The sequence below is a fragment of the Manduca sexta genome, unplaced genomic scaffold (genome assembly GCF_014839805.1).
Source record: "Manduca sexta isolate Smith_Timp_Sample1 unplaced genomic scaffold, JHU_Msex_v1.0 HiC_scaffold_583, whole genome shotgun sequence".
NCBI classification, from domain to species: domain Eukaryota; kingdom Metazoa; phylum Arthropoda; class Insecta; order Lepidoptera; family Sphingidae; genus Manduca; species Manduca sexta.
The window spans coordinates 1-25,009 of NW_023595389.1; the positions used below are offsets into that span (position 1 = coordinate 1).

The 25,009-nt window shown below is 34.0% G+C and overlaps 4 protein-coding genes across 7 annotated transcripts in view; 2 read left to right on the top strand and 2 right to left on the bottom strand.

Annotated features, from left to right (window-relative positions):
- Positions 1-240: 240 nt before the first annotated feature.
- LOC115444075 (RNA-binding motif protein, X-linked 2) lies at positions 241-1,688 on the bottom strand (the record flags this gene model as incomplete). 2 transcript variants are annotated; one of them, XM_037447099.1, is given in 4 exon segments in its annotated part: positions 241-387; positions 714-843; positions 1,104-1,256; positions 1,523-1,688. In XM_037447099.1, coding segments are annotated over 4 exon segments (444 nt in total), but the record flags the coding sequence as incomplete, so codon positions are not given.
- A 506-nt stretch (positions 1,689-2,194) lies between these two features.
- Positions 2,195-6,043, top strand: LOC119193489 (transcription initiation factor TFIID subunit 13-like). 3 transcript variants are annotated; one of them, XM_037447101.1, is made up of 5 exons: positions 2,196-2,451; positions 2,542-2,720; positions 2,794-2,951; positions 3,087-3,149; positions 5,832-6,043. In XM_037447101.1, exons 1-4 carry the CDS (start codon positions 2,410-2,412, stop codon positions 3,098-3,100), a joined length of 393 nt encoding a protein of 130 aa, XP_037302998.1. In that variant the 5' UTR covers positions 2,196-2,409; the 3' UTR covers positions 3,101-3,149; positions 5,832-6,043. The 3 variants fall into 3 exon arrangements, with proteins under 3 accessions (XP_037302999.1, XP_037302998.1, XP_037302997.1); XM_037447100.1 differs by having other exon boundaries at positions 3,087-3,145; XM_037447102.1 differs by lacking the exon at positions 3,087-3,149 and having other exon boundaries at positions 2,195-2,451.
- A 1,785-nt stretch (positions 6,044-7,828) lies between these two features.
- The window catches only part of LOC115444084, a 36,818-nt gene continuing 19,637 nt past the window's right edge, over positions 7,829-25,009 (bottom strand). Inside the window, 7 exon segments of the mRNA XM_030169722.2 lie at positions 7,829-9,420; positions 10,126-10,211; positions 10,213-10,308; positions 12,237-12,366; positions 13,667-13,821; positions 15,985-16,103; positions 20,571-20,710. Coding sequence (XP_030025582.2) covers positions 9,305-9,420; positions 10,126-10,211; positions 10,213-10,308; positions 12,237-12,366; positions 13,667-13,821; positions 15,985-16,103; positions 20,571-20,710 — 842 coding nt within the window. The 3' untranslated portion in view covers positions 7,829-9,304.
- Positions 21,395-23,534, top strand: LOC115444087. The gene is made up of 4 exons (XM_030169736.2): positions 21,395-21,652; positions 21,904-21,987; positions 22,590-22,723; positions 23,080-23,534. The coding sequence occupies exons 1-4, from the start codon at positions 21,543-21,545 to the stop codon at positions 23,259-23,261; spliced, it is 510 nt and encodes a 169-aa protein (XP_030025596.1). The 5' UTR covers positions 21,395-21,542; the 3' UTR covers positions 23,262-23,534.

The window sequence follows — 25,009 nt, forward strand, 5'->3', positions numbered from 1 at the left end:
ACTCGTAACACAGCTGTTTTTCATTACTTTTATAAAATTCCAGTGGAATGATATTCCGTATGCCAATTTCTATTGTCTTAAACGCGAAGGAGTGCGTTGTGTGCTTGTTACATACTGTCAAAATAATATGTGGCATCGAGAATAAGCTCTAATTTCGTAATTTTTCAGTAATATACATAATATTATTCTAGACTGCTATATAGGTTTTCTCATTATGGAAATTAAATTTACACTAGATACCTTTTTGACAACTAGCTCAACTTTCGTAGGCACTGGTGCACAGCCTTCCATTCTAACAGCTGCAGTTACATCATCAACTTTACTCATATCTGCATTTGGAGCTTTGTATTGTTCACAATGATCCACTCGTAAGGTTCGGCCCAAAATCTAAAACAATTTATATACATATTTTTTTACTTCTAATTTGGTTAATTCACAATTGTAAATATAGTATTAGCAAGCCAACTATGAGCAATATGCGCACATAATGGTTGTGGTACAATATTTATATCAATCCAGTAATGCAACTGCTTGTAAACAGTTGGTCCTGCACTTGATTTTTCTTTGGTCATATTGGATTGCAATGTCACCAGATTCAGCAGTTGAGACTCTATCAGAGCCCTTCTCCAAATACCATTTTCATAAAAACAAATTGTAGGTCCCATAGAACCTATTATGTTTGATGTACTTAAAATACTTTAAATTTCTCTTACTTTGATTCCATTTAAATTGTCAACAGCAAGTATTGTTGAACGCTGATCTTCATAACAAAGAAATGCAAACCCTCGTGGTTTACCGGTTGCTTTATCTCTGACCATATTTATGTTAACTATTTCACCATATCTGCAATATAAAAAAATATAATAATTTGTACAATTAGAGAAATATTATAAGAATACAACTTTTTAAATGTAGTATAAAAAATGGGGTAATAAAGCTTAAGGTATGATATGTTGTGATTTTATGATAAAAAACTAACAATATACCTTTTAGTAATCTCTACTAAATAAACATAAAACAATAGTAGGTATTTTAGTTATTACAATGACCTGAGCCTAGCTTCCATCTGAAATTATTACATATTTTATGTTTCCTATACTTACTGTGAAAATACACAGATGACATCTCCTTCAGTTAGATCGTAAGGCAAACCACCTATAAATATCCATGCACTGTCCTTATACTGGTCGTGCCATGAACTTTTAGAATTATTTGTAAGTTCCCGCTCACTGAGTTTGAGCACATTTTTAACATTGCTGTAAACAAATAAGAAAAATTATTAGATTTCATTGATGATAAACAGACAATTGAAATTTTTAAAATTGCAATACTTACGTCATAGGATTCATTTTTTCGGATTGTTAACTAAAGTTCAAATTAATTCAGCATAAATAATTGTATATCAATTCATAATAAATTCTATAACGCCGCCTTTAAATCAGAACAGGCAGAAGTAATCAAATCTACACCAACATTACCAAAGTATAAGTGAAATGAATTTTGTAACACAGCAGATAAACACCTTTGCAAAAGCATGCAGTAAGCATCACCTATGGAGTTAATAATAATGTACTACTAACTCCATGGCATCACCATAAGTAAAAGACATAAACATAAAAGAATATAAATTCTCGTTAAGACGATCCCTGTGACACCTGTCAAAGTAACGTGTCAGTTGTCACCAATGTTGTCACTGTGTCAGTTAAACTTATAATTGTCTTTGGATTCGTGCATGCGGCTCCGTCGGCGTGAAAACGTTTTTCCGGGATAAAAAGTAAACTCTAGCACTCAGGAGTAATATAGTTTCTTAGACAAAAAATTTAAAATCGGTCTAGTAGTTTCTGGGGTCGTACTCAAACGTTCCACTCTTGTTGGTAACATAAAGAGAGTTCAGTTCAGCAATATACTTTATGGTGATATTTTTTTCGCATACATTATTTAATATATTTTGTTATTTTTGGTATCTACACTTTACTTTTATTACTAATTTACGTCATATAAATTCTAGCACAAAGAAATAAAATTCGGTAAAAATCAACAAGTTATACGAATTTCGATAGAAGAGAATGTTAAGAAACTAGCAAAGAAGCGCAATACGCGTACGCGACGTCATCAGAAACTAAGAGGTGTGCGAAGAAAAGATATGGAGCGATATATTCAGATATTTTCATGTGACCCCACTCCTGCACATTCCAATATTGTAATATTGATGTGAATTATTGCCACATTTCTTAATTCTTATTGACAGTTGACACTTCATTGACAACTGACAAGTCGTGTCAACTATCACACGAAGTGAAGTTCTCAATCAAATTACGGAAATTGTATATTTATTTTCTTTTATAAAGTTAGAAATCAGCCAATACTACCTCGTTTTATGTGGTAAATTAGCTATAATTATTGAAAAGAATGACTACCTCAACTCCTGATGGTGCAGATAATTACGATCAGGTAAATAGTCAAAATGGTAATTTTTTTTGTATTTCAATCATAATATTGCTAGAAGATTCTGTTTTATACGGGAAATTGCTTTGTCTACAGTTTGATGACGACGATACTGAACAGCAACTGGGTGCAACAGCATCTGGTCGGAAAAGGCTATTTAGTAAGGAATTACGATGTATGATGTACGGTTTTGGAGATGATCAAAATCCCTATACAGAGAGTGTAGACTTTCTAGAAGACTTAGTTGTAGAATTTATTACAGAAACCACACATAGGTAAGTAGAGAAACAAATAGTTATTTCCAACATACATTCACAATTAGTTTTAAGAATTAATGTTTATTTCTAGAGCAATGGAAGTGGGTAGGACTGGTCGAGTACAAGTAGAAGACATAATATTTTTAGTACGTAAAGATCCTCGCAAATATGCTCGAGTTAAAGATCTACTTACAATGAATGAAGAGCTCAAAAAAGCAAGAAAAGCTTTTGATGAAGTCAAATATGTTGGTACGTAAATTATTTAACAATGTTTAATATTGTTTTGTTTAATGAAGACAATAAAAAAAAATATTGCCTGCAATGAATTTGATATTTTTAATGATTGATTTGACTACTATAAATAATAATGTTTTGAAATTATAGAAGACCAACAGTAACAATGTGACCATGCCAAACAACAGACGCCATGCTTCTAGACTGATGCAAGTAACATGATTTGTTTATGACACATTGCTTTTGTGTATGCACACTACTAATGTGGGTAGTTTAATTTCTGTTTGAAGAATGTGACCTAACCCTTTTTGATACATACTTATTAATTATTAATTCCATGTATGTACCCTATGATTAAAGTAAATCATAATTTACTAGCTTTTGTTTCTGGCTATGCCTGCATAAAAAAATTTGGACTGCAAGATAACTTTATAGAATGAATAAACCTTGCATTATTTATGTTAAAGAGAGATTTAATTATATTTTTTTATTTGCTCTGGCAGTTAAGACAAATTTTATTTTATTATTCATGGTCACCTTTTTCATTTGCCTTAATGTGAGTTGACTTAAATAATGTGGACATAGCTTGTACAATAAAACCTGTATGCCATACCATGCCAATCTAAAGTATGGGGTTCGAAAAGCACATTGAAAAATGTGATATTGGGTTTTTGCTTAGTATCAGCTCTGAATCTGGAATTTGTGCCCAATATGTCGATAAGGTCGCCCCCTATCACATCATAGAATGGACTCACACATTTGGCAATAATAAGCAATAATAATAATAAGGTGTAATATGTATAATTTTTATCACCACTAAGAATTGGAACAGGCTAGGACAGTCAGTCTCTATTTACTTGTCATTATACTATTGTTTTGTCCATTGAAGACATAATTTTTTCTGGGATTAATTAAAAAAAGTTACCGAATTCATCTGCATTAAAAATGTTTCCCGGTTCATAAATTTGAGATAACGCGCGTGCACATATGACGTATTAACCGGGATGACGTATAGTATTCAGCGTGATAAAATTTATACAAATATGCCTCAAGATGCAGGGGCTGGCCTAAACCAGCATATTATGCAGGTTTTACTGTATGTTCTGTATAATGTTCCATAAAAAAATGTTTAACAGTTAATCTTATTGTACTCATTTTGGAGTTGATAAACAAATATATAAGGTCAGTAGGGGAAAGTGCGCCATAAAATTTTCATAGCTGGATTCAATGCAAAATAATTTCTTTTTGTGCTGACTTAAGAATGTAATTTTATTAATTTAAGAATATTTGATATTTTGTGATAACGACCTATAGTCATTCAAGGCAATCAGACAATAAATTAATATTATTTTGCTCAAAATAAAAAAAAATGGTAGTAGGCGCACTTGCCTCCGGAAATGGGGTAAGTGCGCCTGTGTAAAAAAAACCGCCAATATGAAACATTATAAAGGAAACACTCACTTTAGTCCATAGAGAAATAAGTTTTACCCGCATTGTTCTTAGATAAATTTTAATCACTCAATATTATAACAAACTATGGCTGTTAAATCAAATTCGGGGCAAGTGCGCCATATATTTGTACATCAGGGCTTCAAAACATTTTACACATTTTTTGCTATATTTAAAAAAAATAATAAAAAAAATGGTAGCCTTAATATGAAATCCATTTTATTTCTAAAAACTAAAAAAATAAACATATAAAAATGTAGGAATTAACAATTTTAATGCATTATAACTCAATTACTTAGAATATGACCTTATGACATTTGATATGTTTTAGCTGCATTAGAATCAGATAACGTGCCTGATCGAACAGTTGCAACCTCTTCACGTAAAGTTACTCTAGACCAAAATATTTCAGTTTTTCTTTTGTAAAAACGAACGATCTAAAACAAACAAATATACGACGAATTAACTAATACGCCCTTTTATTTAAGTCGGCTTTAAACAAAATACCTTGAGTACTAAAATTATGCTAAGTATAACATTTTAATTATAATAATTTATATTAGTAAAACATATTCTCAAAAAAGGTTGGTGATATATGGTTCAGGGGCAAGTGCGCCATACGACTAGTAACTGTGGCGCACTTGCCCTACTAATTTGAGGTATATTTTTTCGCATTGCTAAAAAACCTTTATTTTAGTATATATAAATAAAATTCAGGTAGGAAGTTAAAATAAAAGGTTTAAACTATGTACTCACTTTACTGGCTTACAGAAATATGTTACATATCTTGAAATATTTGATGTTATCTTTCACGTGGTCATCTCTGTTTACAGGTCTAAATGACACTTAAAATAAAATGGCGAATAAATCGTATTAAAATGAACAGAGCCATTTGTGTTTTTAGTGGAACCGTATTTCAGTTAGTAGCATTGATATAAGATTGCGGTAATTGTATAACATCAATAGTTTTCGATTTTTTTAGGGTAGGTGCACTTACCCCGTCGGCGCACTTGCCCCACCTGACCTTAATGTTAAAGATTTAGATAATTATGTTTGAAATGTCACAATTGGTTTAGTGCTTTAGCTTTATTCCTTAAATTCGTTAAAGAGAAATTGTATTTTATGTGATTCCTTAGGGTTTAAAAATTTCCATGGTCTATATTAAGTGATAGGAAGAGTTACCATAAGAAATATTTCAATGAAGGTGTATAGTTAGCATTTCTATGAATAGAAAACTTGATTATTCATACATATTGTGAGAGTTTGCCAGGCATTCCACACTTGCTCTCTTATTTTTAATCATCATGCACACTTGGTACTCTACTAAAAATATATGTTATCGTGACTTGCAATGTTCCAATCAAACCATAAGTAGTTAATAATGAGTGTTAGTAATTCGACAACATAAAGGAATACTAAATCTTACACTAAATGTTTGATTTTCAGAATAACATTAGGATTCAAGAAGCTCTCAAGCAAGAGGATCACTTTTGTTTTTAGCTGACATTCCTGTGTTACATCTAATTATAATAAAAACATTGTTATTAACTTTTATTGTGATGTAAAAAAAGGCTAACACTGTTTTTAACTGACTTTAAAATATAGGAGGCAGTTCTCAATTCAAATGTATTTTTATAATAAACACAAACAAAAAAATATGTTTAGTTTCATTTCATTTCATAGATTAATTTGTTACCACTGGCTTTCTTTTTCATTTTTTAAAACATTGCTTCCTGTGGTATTGTTTAGTACAAAGTACAAACATATTCATATTATTGCCCCAAAAGGTGATCATCAAGTAAAATTGCAAAATCTAAAAGAAATTCAGGTACTCATAAATACCTTCTATATTTCACCAAACAAAATCTATACTATTATATAAAGCTGAAATTTGTTTGTTTGTTTGTTTGAACGCGCTAATCTCAGGAACTACCGGTCCAAACCGAAAAATTCTTTTTGCGTTGGATAGCCCTTTGTTCGTGGAGTGCTATAGGCTATATATCATCACGCTATACCCAATAGGAGCGGAGCAGTAATGGCTAATCTCAGGAACTACCGGTCCAAACTGAAAAATTCTTTTTGCGTTGGATAGCCCTTTGTTCGTGGAGTGCTATAGGCTATATATCATCACGCTATATTCAATAGGAGCGGAGCAGTAATGGCTAATCTCAGGAACTACCGATTCGAACTGAAAAAATATTTTTGGGTTGAATAGTCCTTTGTTCCTGAAGTGCTATAGACTATATATCATCACGCTATGACCAATAGGAGCAGAGCAGTAATGGCTAATCTCAGGAACTACCGGTTTCAACTGAAAAATTCGTTTTGTGTTGGATAGCCCTATATTTGTGGACCGCTATAAGCTATATATCATCACGCTATGACCAATAGGAGCGGAGCAGTAATGTCTAATCTCAGGAACTACCGGTTTTAACTGAAAAAAACTTTTTGTGTTGGATAGCCCTTTGATCCTGGAGTGCTATAGGCTATATATCATCACGCTTTGACGAATAGGAGCGGAGCAGCAATGAAACATGTTGCAAAAACGGGGAAAATTATAAGTTTTGAGAGCTTCCGTTGCCTGCGCTCCGTAAACGGTTAAAGTTATGCAACAATGATGTATGACGGGATTGTTCCACTTTAAAAGTTCTAAAAAATATATTATAAAACAAAGTCCCCCGCTGCATCTGTCTGTCTGAACGTGTTAAACTCAAAACTACCCAACGTATTAAGATGAAATTTGGTATGGAGACAGTTTGAGACCCTGGGAAGAACATAGGCTCCCGGGAAACTTCTACATTTATAACGGAAAACTTTAGCCTGAAAACTTTATAACGCGGGCGGAGCCGCGGGCAAAAGCTAGTATATAATAATTGAAGATGGTATTTATGATTGTTCTTAGATTTAAGAGCCCTAAACTCTGACCAGACTCCTGCGTGGCCCAACGATACGGCACTCGCTACGATAGTGCGACAATATGGTTGATTTAACGTGCTAAAATATGATTATCTAGTATTATGTTTACTAAAATTTATAAAATCGCTTCGGGTCGAAGATGCCGCTAGGCACTGCTGCGTAGATATTTTGCCTTTATTTATTTGGTACAAAAACAATATACAAATTACATGATTCACAACCTACGATATTCAGCATAACAATTTTTAAATTTGTACATCGATAAAACGCTCACGCATCCACATTCGGATAGACTAATATTTTTACGGTACGGTACGGTCGATTTTAATTAAAGATTCCGAACTTAATTTTCGTATTTTTACGGTACGATACGGTCGATTTTAATTAAAGATTCCGAACTTAATTTTCGATCCGATCCAGGGAATAATTCAAATAAAAGTAAACAAAAAAAATCGGATTGGTCCATTTTCGCAATCGATAGAAGTAAATTATACAGTAACATGTAAAGGTAAAACAAACAAATATAATTTTTTAATAATTATTTATTTGTGCTAAAGTCAAGAATATGTAAACAAAATTTATACTTGTAACTTACATTCACAGATATACAAATATTTATAAAGATTTTAAATTAAACAAAATTGTGACAAACTTAAATGCACGTTAAAATATGTCTAGCTACCAATAGTTGTTTAGCAAATAGGTACATTTAAAAGGTTTCTATTACAACCTAGTGTTAATAATTGAGTAAATAATAAATATGCATCTAGATAATATTATGATTGTGTATAATTATTATAAAGATTTATAAATCTATTATCATGATTTTACAACACCGGCGATAAATAAATATTTTAACAATGTGTTACTTTTAGGCGACTAGACGTGGTGTTGAAAACAGCCCACAGTCTAAACTTTGGTTTTTAATTTAATTCACAGCAGTATTAACAACTTCACCCAATATATTTATTAATAATTTAATGTTTAGGCCATTTATGGCAGTGAGTTAGTATGGTATAAATAAATATGTTAATCTAGTGACTAAGGTACATTCTAAGCTCTGGCGTAATATAACAATTACTGTGCAACAAGTGTACTTTATTTTACTATCTAACGGTACATGTAAATATGAATATATTGTGTTTAACCATTATTGGAGGACTATTATATTAATATATGTGAACACTTCAATGGAGTTATATAATGTGAAGCACTTGTATGTTAGTATGTTATTTGGCCTCCAAGCGGGAAGATAGTTTGAGCCCGTTTATTTGACACTTCGTCTACTATATTATAACAAAATGGATTTACCATAATATGATCAGACATGACTATTATGGAAAATATTTTTCGGAAACCTCTAGGCTATATCACAAATAAGATTATATCTACTTTACTACTCTATATATTTTGTAAATAATTCTCAGTCGAGATTAAACTTTTCTCTAATTGTTAATAACACATATTTAAGGCAAGTAAACCTGTAAATCATTTATTATATTTCAAAGTAACTACGCTAAAAATGTTCAATGTGAATAAGGCTTTTTTTTATTGTTAATATCCGGATATGTTACTTGAATTACTTAAATTACACACATTTATTGGACACACATACATCTCGTAATGCAAGATTTCAAAAATTATTCTGAATTTTTGCATTACTTTCTTTTTGACTTAATAAAAAAAAATCAACAAAAAATCCGATTTTCTGTAATTTGAGTGCTAAGTAGTGTATTAGTATTCCTGTGTCAAATAAATAATATAATGAGCTATTTTAAACTCATCACATTCCAAGTTGGATTTCTATATTGCGTTATTTTAACAAAGAACATTTTTACAATAAATACTAAAAGTGTACTATTTAAGGCCCAAACACGGTAATATGGATTAAATATAAATGGCAATTAATCAGACCACAGCAGCATTGAGTTACAGATATAATGCTACGTGTCCGCGATCTACGTCCAATGTAATATATTGAATGATGGCATTCATTGAGATGCTTAGTCAGTTGGCGGATCCATGGCGGCGACAATAGCCTTCATGACAGCAGCGGCACAGAGCGCGGCCCGGGGCTGCCATTCCTTACCGCGGGTACCGTCACGGTAGTCAGAAATACCTATACAATTAAAAATACAATGTAATAGGAAAATTTGAATTAGCATGCATAGAATACTCAGTTTCATTTGCTTAATATATTTTCCCTAAATACAAGTTACACTGGTTTCTATGATTAAAATGTAATGGGCGATTTTTACCTTTACTTCTGACGCACATCGAAACGGCTTTAGTATTTTTTACTGTATAATATTTACCTATAGGAGGTAAATTGTCTTTAACAAAGTAGTGTATATAAACAAAAAATATATATATTTTGCTTCATGGGTTATCAATCTTTTCTGTAGGGTACAAATATTATATTTTAAATAAATATTTTTTATTCATACTAATATACCTAAATAAGAAAGTAATTCTGTCTATCTGTTTGTCTCTTACGCTTTCATGGTAAAACTACCGAACCAATTTTGATGAAATTGAATAGGAAGTTAGCTTGAAACATATGAAAAGGTAGATGCTGTTTTTTATTCTGGAACAGTAGATAGTATGATTTTTACCCTTTTATTTCTACCTTGTAAAAGTTTATGATTCGAGCGGCGTCGCGATTAAACGCCAGTAAGAAATATGACTACCGATACAATACGATCGTTCATAAACGTTTACAGTGGAAAAGAAAGCATTGATCCAGGCTGCCTCTAATATTGAAATGATGAAATAATTGCGTTAGTGGAATGGAATGGAAGGTATAATAATGTAAGTGTTGTACCTCTGACGGAGAGGAAGCAGTCCTTCCGGTTGCCGACGACGCTGTCGAGCACGGCGTCCAGCTCGCAGTCGTAGGCGCGTGCGCGCATGCGCGGCGAAGGCGGCGCGCGCGTCCCCCGCGCCCGCCACCGCGCGCCCCCCCGCCACCGGCGCGCAGTGCACGCGCAGCGCGCCCGCCGCGTCGCTGCGCCGGACACAACGCACATCAACACGACGCTTACATTACACATACACGACACAACTTGCTACAAGTTGCATTTGTATAGAACTTTTGAAGTATTGTCGCTAGTCTTAACTTATATAGAAGTTTTTGATGAATACTTTGCGGAAACACCTTGTTAGACTAAACTTAACATTGGACCAAACAGTTGTGCCGACCTTATAGGGTGACAAACAAAAAAACATCAAGACTTCGTGTACACAAGAGGCACAAAGAAATACATTACAGTTTGATTAAAACGCCTCACAAAAATGTGCCCCCATAGCCTCGCATTAACTAAGACCGCCATTAACAATAACTAATAATAAACACATTTTTGTTTGTTCATTTTGAATATCAGCGACATTGACATATGAAATTACAAATAACATAATATGTACGTCATCCCACACTTTTCCATAATCTATTGAGCGACTAAAACCTTTGTTTTGGGATTATCTACATACCCTCGTTGACCCTTGGTCCACATAACAAACATTTTATTAAAATTTACATAATTGATTCCCAAAGACGTCCATCTGGACCCTCCGGCGTCCACGGAAGCATTGATGGCTTCTACGTTAGCGTAACCAAAAAATGGGGGTTCACAAGCGGGGGTCAACGAACATTTATCTGGTTTTGATAGTAAGAACTAAAAGGATGGTTAGGTTTCACCTACCAATGTAGGCATATAATATTTTAAGAAGCTCAGCGATTGGTACATCCACAAAACTTCCATATTCTGGGGAATACAGTAGAAATTTTACTGCAAGGAGTCCACCGGCACCAACAAAATTTTGAAAGTAGTCTATGTGAAAAAATATTGGAAACCTTTAATACTTACAGAACTAGTACTATAGTTTACTTAACCAACAATGTATAACATAGCAAATATCGATTTGCCAGAAGATGCCATCTCATTCGTTAATTCTTATTGCACTATATTACTGACCATAACATTAATACAAATTACGGATTTATATCAAATTTAAGTCTCTTTGCCAATCATGCATTACAAATGCATTTACTCAAGCTGTCGCAGTAAATCAAGGATCTTTGCAATACTAGCGCATGTCGGTTGTTAGTCACTATAATGGCTATAAAGGAGAAGTGGAATGACAAGTGTTAGCAAATTTTGTAGACCCCACTTAAACAACTAACAAGGCACACTTATACGAAATCTATTTACCTATGTGGTGTTAAAATTCCTGGAGACTTGAATAACAAATGTTAATTAGGTCAAGACTTCGAACACGCTTCCTTCCCATAACCTCTTGGGTATCATTTTCCTATTATCCAATATATTGCAATGTATGTCCATATGTGAATAATGGAAACGTGTACGTGACCCAGTTACCCGCATATAGGTAAAGAATATGACGTGGGAATTGACGTACAAAGATTTTCCAGCGCGAAATGAATCACATCAAATTAATCAAGTCACGGTTATGAAATTGGTAATTCTAATTTTATTGGTCACGTTCATTTCATATGTTACTGTAAATCTTATTAAAAACAAAATAATACACATCAAAAGCTAAATGGAGAGGAAACAATGTTATACTAAACTTTTGTGAAGAACTTAACTTACTAACAATCCCCGGACGTAGTTTAGATATTGTCTTTATTTTTATGACAATTATTTAGCGCTCGTTAGGTTGCTGGTACCGTACTTTTCCCAATCACTCTATAATTTTCATTTAATATTAGTACATATTGGGTATGTGTTTACAGTGAAGAGTGTCGAAGGGGGGCGAGGTTCCGCGATTTGATACGTAGCTCGTCCCCTGTTGGCAGCGTATGATTGCAGAGCAATATATTGCGCAAGAAATTCCATATAAATATACACTAGCGTTAATATTTGAATAATTGTTGATATTATTAGTAGCAGTTATGAGTGCGGTGGAGCTCACAGTTGGTCGGGCTGCGGCGCGGGGTGCGACACCTCGATGTAGGCGCCGTGGCCGACGTCCACGCACAGCCGGTCCGTGCCGCTGGCCGGCGCCTCCCACCGCCCCGGCACGCCGCGCAGGCGCCGCAGCCCTGCCGCAACACAACCACACGTAGCTATGGCGTATGTACTACACAGACATATACTAAAAGGCAAGAGAATCAATATGGAAGAGTAATAGCACACGCATCAGCCATCTTTAGAATTCTTTTCTGTCTGTTTTTCAGTTTGTTAGCGTAGGTACATCTTCAGAATTACTAAACGAATTTTTATGTAGTTTTGTCAGGTGGACAGAATATAATTGGGAGCACAGTATAGGTTTTGTTTAAGACGAAGAACGAACTTCTACATGGGCACAGCTGCTCACAAAAAGCTATCAAACTTAGTCATATCTTCCATACTACATAATTTTTGACATAAATAAATTTGTCCAGAATAATTTATCCACATTTCACAAGGTGCTCGATGGCATAGTTATAAATAATAATACGGCTGCGTTACGGGTTCGACCCAGAGGTCTGATAAATGATGCTTTTTTTTTGCGCATAATTACCCCGGAGTCCAGTATGTACCCATAAATAGCAATAGGATTGACCTAGACATGTCACCTAAAAAAGCTGGCGAAATGTGGGTGTGATACACCTCTGTTGATTCCTAAAAAGGTAGATGATTCTAGAGTAGGTAGAGTTTACTTGCCATGTATGCAAATAACCTACTTTGATTAGTTTATTTTAGGCATCGATCCGAATATATCGATTGCGTGATTGCCATAACAATATAGTTATTTAAATTCTCGATTGAACATTAAGTGAAAAAAAAACACACACACACACAAAAAAAAGAAAAGTAGAACATTATATAAGGGTTATTAGTTTTGAAATCAGTTCTTTAACGTTTTTCTGTTACGTTTTTTACGAAAATGAATTCTATTTACAAGCCAAATTAAATACTCGTGATAGACAGATTGAATAATACTAGCAACTCTAACTCAAGTATAAGTGTTATTTTATATTTATTTCGTAGTATCAAAATGAGGTAAACTAAATAGAAGGAAGATACAATACCAACTATATTATTAGAATGGCCGACTTGCGTAAAGGGGAATGATAAAATTACAAAAACAAAAATATAATGTATTATCCTTATACATAATAATTAGATAAACATAACAATTAAAGTACCAGTTGTTTACGAATTCGTTACTGACTAAGTAAATAAATACTTTTCTATAAAACAGGGAAATCGAAAAAAAAATTGGGATCATTTAATGTATCCAAAACTGTTAATGACTATAATGTGAGCCAACTTCACTAAATTCTTTTTAGCAGTTATGTCTGATTGATATTATTATTATGTAATCAACCAGACGATATATTATATTATTAAGATTACCTTCTTCAACATATGAATCCCAGTGCGCTTTAGTGTTAGCTAAACGGATAGCGATCTCTTGAAGGAGGAAGTTTGCAGGCTTGTAAGGTTTCACCTCATAGTCCCATCCGCCCTTGCTGTTTTTCTCAGCTTTCTCGCAGAAAACGTACACGTATCTGTAAAATTTAGAAAAATAAAATGACTTCCATTGCAACGTTAAAAATTATGATTTAAAGATGTTCTGTTTTAAGTAGTTTCTACTTAAAGTTTTAATGCATAAAATAATCTTATACATAGGTATATTTGTAAAGTTAGGTTGTCTCGTTATCTATTGAATACGACTGTTTAAGTTTGTGCAGTTGTTGGCATTTATATTAAGTTTTTAATACAAGACCATAGGAATACAGGTAACGTGCAAGTCGTATTTTCATTGGTTTGAATTAATATTTTGTTCATATTTAGTCATACTTAGCAGCATTCAGGAAATTGCGCAAGGACTTCTCGTCCAATATACCTCAGTATCTGAAGACTAAAGTCTTCAATCGATATGAGTTACCAGTGATGACATACGGCACTGAGATGTGGCCTGTAACTATGGGCCGTATAAGGAAACTCACAGTCGCTCAGCGAGCTATAGAGACGAAAATTCTTGGTATTTTTCTACGCGATCGAGTCAGGAATGAGGAGATCCGTAAAAGAACGAAAGTCACCGTCATAGCCCTCGGATTAGCAAGCTAAGTGGCAGTGGGCAGGGCACATAGCTCGCAGAACTAATGGCCGATGGGGCAAGAAGGTTCTGGAGTGGAGGTCACGAACTGGCAAGCACAGCGTCGTACGTTCACCCTCGAGGTGGACAGATGACCTCATAAAAGTCGCAGGACGTCGCTGGTTGCGGGCCGCTTAGAATGGGGCGATCTGGAAATCTTTGGGGAGGCCCATGTTCATCAGTGGACATCCTGCGGCTGATGATGATGATGACATATATAGTAAGGTCTCGCTTAATTCTGATATAGTACGACTAATAATACTAGGTACACTATGTGTAATGTGACGTGTGCGTGAATTGCGGTGAATAATTAGTGGTTTCCCATGCGCGTGCACATCGTTCGTTGTACCCACCAAATGTACCTACTGTAGGTAATTAAAAAAAATTGTGTAATAATATAATTGTTGCGGTTACGTTTAGTCAGCGAATATGCCGTTACACATAGTCCCGAACCCACATCAATAGGTTTACAGAATTTTATATTATGGGTGATTTACCACAAGGATTTTCGATTAGTCAGCTACAAAAATAACTGAACAAATTCATATCTTTTGCAACTTTAATAGCAACTGTGATTAATTACGCTTTTAGGGTAATTTCAAGGCTCCTGGAAAATTTCTCAAAAACCGCCAAATATTGACATGCAAACCACACCATGCGGTGAGACTATGCGTGTATTTATCTGCTTCCTAATGGATGGGATGATTTATCTATTTTTATCGTCAGTCATGCAGCAGCTTCATGCATATATTTTCAGGTTTACTCCGAAGTATAATGCAAGTGCCCTATTCACACTCGTATCTCAAAAAACATAATTTTACAAACATGAAATATAAATTATTGTAGTTTAAAACCAAACTACTGAGCCCACGACTAGCTACCGATTTTGGTAAAAATTCTATGAACCCAATCTGATATCTGTATATCATTTCCAGTAAAATAATTTACCAAATCGGCTAATTAAATGAATAACCGTACTAAAAGACAATAGGGTTTTATTTAAATTTTCGTCATGGCTCTTCTGATAGAAGCTTGAGATGCGTTTTTGAGATAATAGAGTTTCGAAAAACATTCCTAAAATCGATACAATCATTACAATTAGATATATTGGCTTATCAAAGTGATTCTTTAATACAGAGTAAATAAAATACGTAACAGAGTTATTTCTAGCTTCAAAACCATAATTCTCCGAGTCACAGGACCAATATAGCACCGTGCACCAACCCCAGCTTCCGAATAAACGCTCAGCCGGTCTAGCTGCGGCTATTAACTTCTAATAAATTATCCAAACGGCCGCGATCATGAAACTACATAAAACCGCACATTAATAGCGCGATAACTAAACTAATAAGTTTGTATAATAAATTAGCGAATAAATGCAAAAAGCCGATACCAATTAACTATCCCAACCGCTAACTACGCATTAATGGTAAGAATAAACAAATCAATATCTAGATAGTAGTATCATCGAAAGTTATCTGTAAGCATGACAAAGAAAGTTTATTCTGATCAACCTTTATGGACACGACAATAGTGATTAAAATCGTTTGTTGGTATCGGTCATGTAATGTACTTGTCTGGTAAATCGGGCGCCGGAGTAGAGACGACGACGTCGCCGAGACGCACGTGTTTCGCATAGTCTGTGTAGTGAGGCACGCCGCCGCCCACGCCCACCAGGAACACGTACTCCACCTGCAATGCATTCAATTACAATTTATAACGAACAATTTAATATCTCGTGTCGATATTTTTCGTGAATATACAGCTTAATATACTGAAACGATTTAATACGCAAAGCGTATAATACTTGTCAAATAGGACAATTTATTCTCTAAATAATAGTAAGTCAAGATTTTGTGACTCTTTTATAAACATTTATCAGCACCCAAAAATTACTAAAAATACTACAATAAACCATCTACAGCGCCGAAGCATATGGAAAGTAGCTCTGATCTATAAATAAATTAAGGAGTCAGTAACTATGTATTCAAACGACAACATACAATTCCGACATTACATGTTTATGCAACAAAGTATTTCCTTCTATGCTTTATTCCGGGCATGAAGGCCACAATTATTTGAAAAAAAAAAAACACATGAGCATGAATAGAGAAAGCGTGTCAATCGTATCGATTACCAGGTGAAGGTAAGCTACTTTCACTTGCACAATAACTATATTATGTCACGTGGTTACCCATAGGATCAACGGAGACAAAATAACCCGTTTTAATAAGGAAGTCTAACCAAAAAAAATAAACTAATATTTAAATATTAAATTATTTCGTGACAATGAACAAGAGAACAATAGAGTTACATACCTTATGAGTGATATTCATTCTCGTAATTAGAAAAAAAACTGATACGCCCTAAAGACCGGATAGGACCTCTGACTTAATTGAAAAATATAGAGCTTTATTCAACGTAACATTTTACTACATCAAAAACGATTCACCGAATACAAATAAAACAATTTTTAAGTTTAGTCAGAAATCTGAGCGGTTTTTTTATTGCATTTATTGCATTTTTATTGCAAAACAAAACGAGTACGCCGTTCATCTGATGGTAAGAAGCTACACGACCGGCCATAAACAGTACCAAAATCAAGCACAACGTCGAATTACGTGTAGTGCGGTACAATGAACTGCACACGTCATCCTGAGACATAAGATGTTGTCTCATGATATCCAGTAATTACACTGGCTACAATGCCCTTGGAACCGGAACATAACAGCGCATACACACTGTTGTTTGACGGCAAAAATAGAAGTCGGTAAGAACCCATACGGCTCCTGGCATACGAGAAACCTGCTACCAGTCAGTATGCGTGTTCTATAATTTGGAGTATACCAAGAGGTTACAACAGGCTAAAACATCCCATCAGACTCATCTAAGTACATGCAGACGAAGTTGGGGGCACAGCCAGTTAATAAATACGTTTTGAATACTATATAGTAGCTATTATTACGTTATTTCACAAAATTAAACAGGAACTAAAGGATAAACAATACGGTTTTTACTACTAAACGTTTCCTATCGTATATATCGGTATGTACGTTCGTTGTATTTCCTTCCTGATAGATTACAAATTAATTGTAGGAAATCACTGTAATACAATAAGTTCATTCATAAAATTAAACTATAAATAAATAGGTATATTGTAAACAATTACATACAATTACCGCCACGTTACGCATTTCCCTAAGACCTACGAGAATTTGTTTTTAAAAACTGTATTTATATAAGGTTATATATAATAACATAATGATTACAGATACTAGGGCCGCAAAGCGTGACTGAGAAATTAGGTTAGATGTATGTAATATGGCCGCGGCCTTATTTAAGGCGATACCTCAAGGTCCATTTTCATACATTTTGTTTCACCTTTAATCTGGGTAACTAAACAAGTATTGGCAAGTAAAGAATTTAAATTCACGTCTAGTTAGTGATTAGTTCTCGCAGTTGAAAGAAAAACGTAAAAATAATTAATAATCATGGATATTTCTGCCTTTAAAATTTCGTCATATTAAATTCGCCTTAAGTATAAATAAAACTACGCAAGTATAAACAACGCTATTGAATTTCATATTTTGTCTTAATAGTTTTGTTCTTTATATATTACTGACATAAGTAGCACGGATTTCGTCGGCCGCATACCATCGCAGCCATATGGCAACAACTCGCATTCGATATTTTCAGTGTGCTAAATCCGTCGTAATGTTCCTAACAAGAATACCGCACCAGAGCAATCACGGCCATTTCGTATTGATATAATAGAATCAAGGACAGCCAGCGCTGAGGAGATTAGAGCATCCTACTGAATAGATTCGAAATTACCGTCCGCTATCATGTTAGCGTAATATGCTGTTATCACATTTAGCAAATTTACGTATGAACAGAATGGAATTACGAAGTCGCAGTAGGAACTAAACCTTACTATACAGCGTCCATAAAAGTTATAGTATTATTAATGCGAAAATGAGAGAAAATGTATATTAGTTAAGGTGAACGCTAAAAGCGTTGCACAGATTTGACTATGAAATGTTGGGTACGCAGATACGCCATGTATGTATTAACATACATAGGTACTTTGTATGTTATAAACCTAAACATACAATATTCTGATATAGACTCCCTTGCATCTCGGAGAACTACACATCACATAGTGTTCTTAACTTCAGGCAAGGTCTTTAAGGCCATACCCCAAGTAAAACGGCCCGTAACGGTATGTTTAGAAGCTGTCTATTCGAAATTTATAATACATATTATATAATTGTGTGTGTTTGTATTATAAATTTCAAATAATAGATAAAAATAAGTTTAGCTCGACGTTTTGTTGGGAGTAGGATCTAAGACTGGGTATGCCAGTGACTCCATACATTTAAATCATTTAATAATAACATTCGCAACTGTATACCTCGGAAAGCATCTATTACAGTCATATCGAACAGTCTCAAAAAGTACATAAGATATTTTATAATAAATGCGCTATCACATTGACAGTCTATCACCTGTACAAACATTGATGCCACTTTCAGAATATAATGTTATTCTGGTAATATTAGGCGACGGCTAAGTTTTATGAATTGAGTCATTCCTTTCGACCGCGCGAAATGGATAAGGCCGCGTTCTGCTCTTACTGACCCAGAGGACGATATAACTCTGGCAATTCGCCTCAAGCACGAGCAGCTCAAAAAGCTCAAACACTCCACACGACCGCAGCTTCGTCCTCGCCGCCGAGGACCCCGCCGCGTCTCCCGTCCTCCCGACCCTTCAGATAATTCCGGCCCGCGTGCCGATGTAACCTAGGTGGACTGTAAGGTCGCTTGCGCACCTCTCGCGTTACCCATAATCGCTGATGTCACATCCTCTCTCAGTGGCCGTCCTGAGCCGAGGCCGTGACCCTTTAGAGGGTCGCCCTCAGCATGGCCACTTAAGGGCTCGCAGTGCCTAAAGCAAGACCGGTGTGTTTGTATAAACCGGCCCTGCCAGGCTAACAAACGTATGTCAATGTTAAAAAAAAGAATTGAGTTGGCACACTCTATTGTAAACTGAGACTTTTGTCTATGTTTAGAAGTATAGGATAAACAGATTCTGGGTATGGCTGCGAAAGCAAGAGGATAAAACATAGTTGTTCCTTGGCTAAAATAGACAAAAGACAAAAAACATATAGCGCATGAAATATACAATAGAGAATTTAATTTTTTAGAAGTCGCGCGTAATCAGATTATTAAAGTTTTGCAAAACGTTGAACTCACGATTGTTACCTTGATTTTAAACTAATTTAAAAAAAAATATAAAAATCAGCCTTGTCTTGTCTTGTTTTGTTTGAATAACTTATTTTATTTATTTATTTATTTAAACTTATATAAACCCGAATGGAGTTTTAGCTTAAAACCCTCCAACAGTCATTCGTATTACCCACGACGTCGCTCTTGACGTAATTTACAAAGGGCACTTACATCCCGAAAGTTTTATTCCATATGATTCATTAGTATGCGACATCAATTATAGGTATTGATCTAGGTACTTACCTTATTAGGAATTATTGAATTTATAGTTACACCACACCCATAAAAGACTAAAATCACAAAAATATATTGTCACCACAAAATTATGCGCTGCTATCAGAACATTTACTCGTGGTAGGTCTCTTATTATGGGAGAATCCGCCTGGGTAGGTACCACGCAATGTCTATTTCTGCCGCCAAGTGTGTGGTCACTATTCTGTTCCGGTTTGTAGAACATGGTAGCCAGTATAACTACTGGACATAATAAGACTTAATATCTCTTGTGCCAGAATGGCGAGCACAGTGGTATACTAAACAATACTTTGTAATTCAAAATGTTCGATGGTGTTTAAACTATTTAAGGGCGGTCGTATCGCTTCCATCGGGCGAACGACAAGCTTTTCTCGTCGTTCAAAGCAATAAAAAAAGAGAAAAATTAAGACAATATTCATTAATAGATATTTTGCATCAAAAAACGATTACATAACATTTATTTCTGTAACGGCGGAGTTGTTTATATTATGCACTACATGGTCATTACTGTTTCAGCCACTTGAAAAGCCCCGACGCGATTGAAATGCAAACAAATTGTTTGTTGTATGTTGAAAACAGGAAAGTTGTGCTGATATTGTAATAAATGAGATAAGGGAACCTTTTGGAAAATCCCAAGGAGCCTGGTAGTTGTGTTACCAGCAGCCGTCATCGCCTCCCGCGTCCGACCCACAGACGGAAGTTTCGTTGTGACCACTCGGTGAGCTCCGATTGTACCCAACGTATAGACATTGGACTCTCCTGCGAATAAAAGGGAGCTGTAAATAAAACGTCATAGGCGGCTTATAGATAGTGAATGTTAAAATAACTAAAATATATCCAATTGATACATAAGTCATTATTGTAATATATTATGTGCATTATTATATGCACTTATATTTTATATTTTTTTAATTAAATCAATTCTTAAATATGTAAGTGTATCTACTTAAGAATTTTATGAGTTCATTGAATTTAATGAATGCAAAACAAAATTTTAAGGTTTCATGATTATTTTAGAAGTATTATTAGTACTGAAAGTTGAAATAAAAATATATATATGCAGTTAACTATTATTCTTAAAACACCAACATTACTTATTATGATGAATTCATTTTCCTTTTAAATCTATGTCGCACTTCTATTTAAAGCGGATAATTTTATAATGAACATGATACTATATTGTTTATGTATTACATAAATTAATTATCAGAATGAATGTTATTTCTGAATTGATTTACTAGACGGGAAGGAAATAGGCGGCAATAAAGTATGGTGGCAATGCTTTATCCCGATTAATTTACTTTACAGACCATTGCCAGGGAACTCCCAATAAGGATAATTTGAAAATTATGAATGAAATAGAAACAAATGTGACGTCCAGCAGTGAGTCACATTTTTGTTTATAATAACCGGCTAACCATCATAATTCGTTAGTATCATTCAACTGCAATATGATATTGTACTATAATTGTGAAGACCCTCTAGAAGTGTTTATTGTGTTATAAATTAAAAATCAATCAATTTTTGATAAACGTCGAGAACTATTGTCATTGTGAAGTGAGGCTTTAAAATTTATAAACAAAAAATTAAAATGTATCCTTCCGACTTGATTTTAATAGTGTTAGTGGCCTGTTTAAAAGTGCAATCCTGTGGTGCGCGTCCCTACGACACCGATGACATGAACGCACAATCTGATAATGGGTATGTAATCACTACTTATTTAATTTATGTGCGATTAAAGTATTCTGTATCTTAAGAAAAATATTTCACTGTGTCTTTATGAATGAAATAATGTCAAGAGTATTAAGGTCAACGATAGCTTTTATGATAATTTTGCTGCATGTTTAAATTCCGCGCGCTTTTTAGTGTGCGTGCGTCCGCGTTTTGATAATGACCGAATTTTCGCCTGGTGACCGGGTAAAATTTAATGTATTTTTTTGTTGTTGTTTTAGGCTCTTTAAATATAAGCTGCCAACGGAACTGATCGACGACACTGTGGTAATCATAAACGGAACCCTAAACAAAAATCAAAAAATGTAAGTTATCGAGTATTTGCATCATTATCATATTTTTTTTATAAAATCAACTTTAGTCAAAGACATTAAACTATACAGTTAGGTATAGACCGGACATCAGGGTCATATTTTTGCTTCAAAAGTAAACAATAATAACAATCCGCATGACAAGATGTCACAGCTTTCTTAGATATTAGTACAAAAATAATATATTTGCAGAAATATGCTTATATCCGCATTTAAAACGTGCAAATCATGATATGGAAAAATATTAAGTATTTTACATTGATATTTTGCTATTTCACGGTAGATTAAGTAACCATCACATAAGCGTAAAATTTTTGTATGACAATCTTCCCAATGTCCGCTCTATATAATCTTAGAACTCATTGACTTCAGTAATATTATTAAGTTAAATGATGACTATATTCTGCAGTTATTATATTTATGTTTATGTTAGTTCTTATATCGAGTGTCAATATTTTTTTTAGCAAAGTTCATAAAAAATCATGTCGAGATTCGTTTTTGTGCTAATAACATTAGCATTTCGCGTAGAAATAAAACTGTTATGTATCTGTTTCCTTACTATCAGAACTTAAATTAAAAAATGTTTTAATTTTAAGGTTCACTGCGAAGTTGCCATCACAAACGAGTCAGGATGCTGATTGCATGATTGTCTATGATTTTCAAGAATCACAATTGAAAGTCAAGCCAGCTTCTTCACAAGACCAAGTGCCGTACAATATGGATGATGAAAGTGAGTATAATTGTAATTTATGATACGGAATTCATGATATATTTAGCTAATATGAATCTCATTACATTAATAATTATATGCATATTTTAATAAAGCTAGTCTATTGTTATTTTAAAAATAATTGAAAACTCATTGGTAATATTGATATATGATTTGCATATCCTTTTGCGAATGAAATCTCAATAGATACATATACTTAAACATTGATAAATATATTTATCCAGATACATAATATGACTGCTATACCTGTATGACAGGCCACAGATTTTTTATTAACAATTGCCCGCTTCCTAGATAATATTATTATATATATCCTTCTAGTGCCTTATAATAATACAAAATTTATCTTTTTTTAGAAAAGACATTTAATCTGCGTTTGAAAGCGCGGAACCAAATAATCGACTTTCAATTTGAGGGCAATGACGCCGGACCAAGCGATATCCTTGCATGTAAAATTAAAAACTTTCAAGACATCAGTGGAATTGTTATAGAAGGCATAGAAAATGTTGACACTCTACTATTTGAATTCCCCAAATGAAGAAAGTAGGGCTACATTGCAGGGAATCTCTCAAATTATTTCAACATGCTTCGCGCCTGTGAATATCGTCTTACGGCGATACTATAGAAGTCTTGTTCAACTGGCGAGAGAAGAAATAAAGTTGCATTATAATTATTATAAGCGCACGACAGACAAGAGTACAGTGGAACTCAGCAGATGAAGCAATTACTACCTACTGTAGTTAGATACTATGATAAGATCTTGATGTGAATGAATGATTTGGTGATAATAATGATCGTTTTTGCACTTAAATATATTGTTTCATTACCTATTCAATAGCATTTTACTGGCAATGTAGTTCAGACAGAATATGTGCAGGAAAACACATACAATACAATAATATATTATTGAGCGTAGTAATATGTAAAATTATGTCCTTATTTTATAAACTCCAAGTGACCATTTTAGGTTACGTTTGAGGCGGATATAATATTATCACTCTGAACACGACAAGTAAAAATGTAGACTTTAAAAATATAGAGTTACTATCAACAATTATTGTAATAGATACATATATGCTACACTCTATAATACTGTTATAGTTCCGCAGAACGGTGCGTCCAATGTATGTATAACCGACTAAGCTTTAAATCATTATCACTTGTAACCTATGAAACAAAACAGCAAAATTCGCTAGGATTAGGTTTCATTTAAAACTTTCATACATTTTATTATTTTATACTCTAAGTATGTCATCAACCTATGGGATATACTATCCATACGCATCCGCATATATTGTCGATTGCTTTATTCCAGCAAGTAAATATAAATAAACTACATACTTCGCTTTTACTTACTCCCTTACTTACTCAGCTTTCCCCCGCATAGTCAATTTAGTATAGTTTCTACACGACTCCCTCTCCCTCAATCCCCAGCAGACCGAGTAGTCTAAATTTAGATTCCGACCTACTATTTTATCAAATTTGGAGTTCACGTAATGTTAATAGCTTCAAATTGTCATGTGACCTTAATTGACACGGCCAAAGATTAATCAAATTCTCCTTAACGAGAATCATCGACCCAATAATATTATTTAAAAGTGAACACCATATTTTATAGCTTATACATATGTAAAACTGAAAACAAAAGTATATGTGGCTTCAAGCACTTAACATACGCAACGAAACAACACAAATCTGTCGCATTCGCTTTACGTACGTTTTCTGAGAGTCAGTGGTTTACCAAAGTCAATAGGTATGCATATTGTATAATCTGCAAACGTTCGCACACTATCGAAATGTAAATTACCATGCTCCTATTTGAAATCTTTTTACGTCTTATATTGTAAAGATTGTAGACTTTTACAAACTATTCTGATCGGATAAACCTTCCATTAAATTTGGTATCAAATTAAATTTTAATTAGTGTGGCGAGGAAAATTAACAGAGCAATCAGCTAACAATTAGATAAGAATGAAGGTTTACATAAGTAGGTACCAAATTTTACTGTAAGTTTTGTACTTTATGGAACTAATCAATCAATAAGAATAAGCATTAGTACCTAGTAGCTACCTATTACTAATTTCATTGACTACATTTTAATAATTCAATGCACCAGATATTATCATAATATGGCTCATGAACAGCATCAGAGATAATTTCTGAGTGATGGTATTATGACGGTAATTCACCAATATGGAAGTGGAGATGTTCTATTCTACGATTAGGTACTGGTAACAGTTACTCAATCCTATAAGTATACATTATTATCAAGGCCAAGGTTACCAG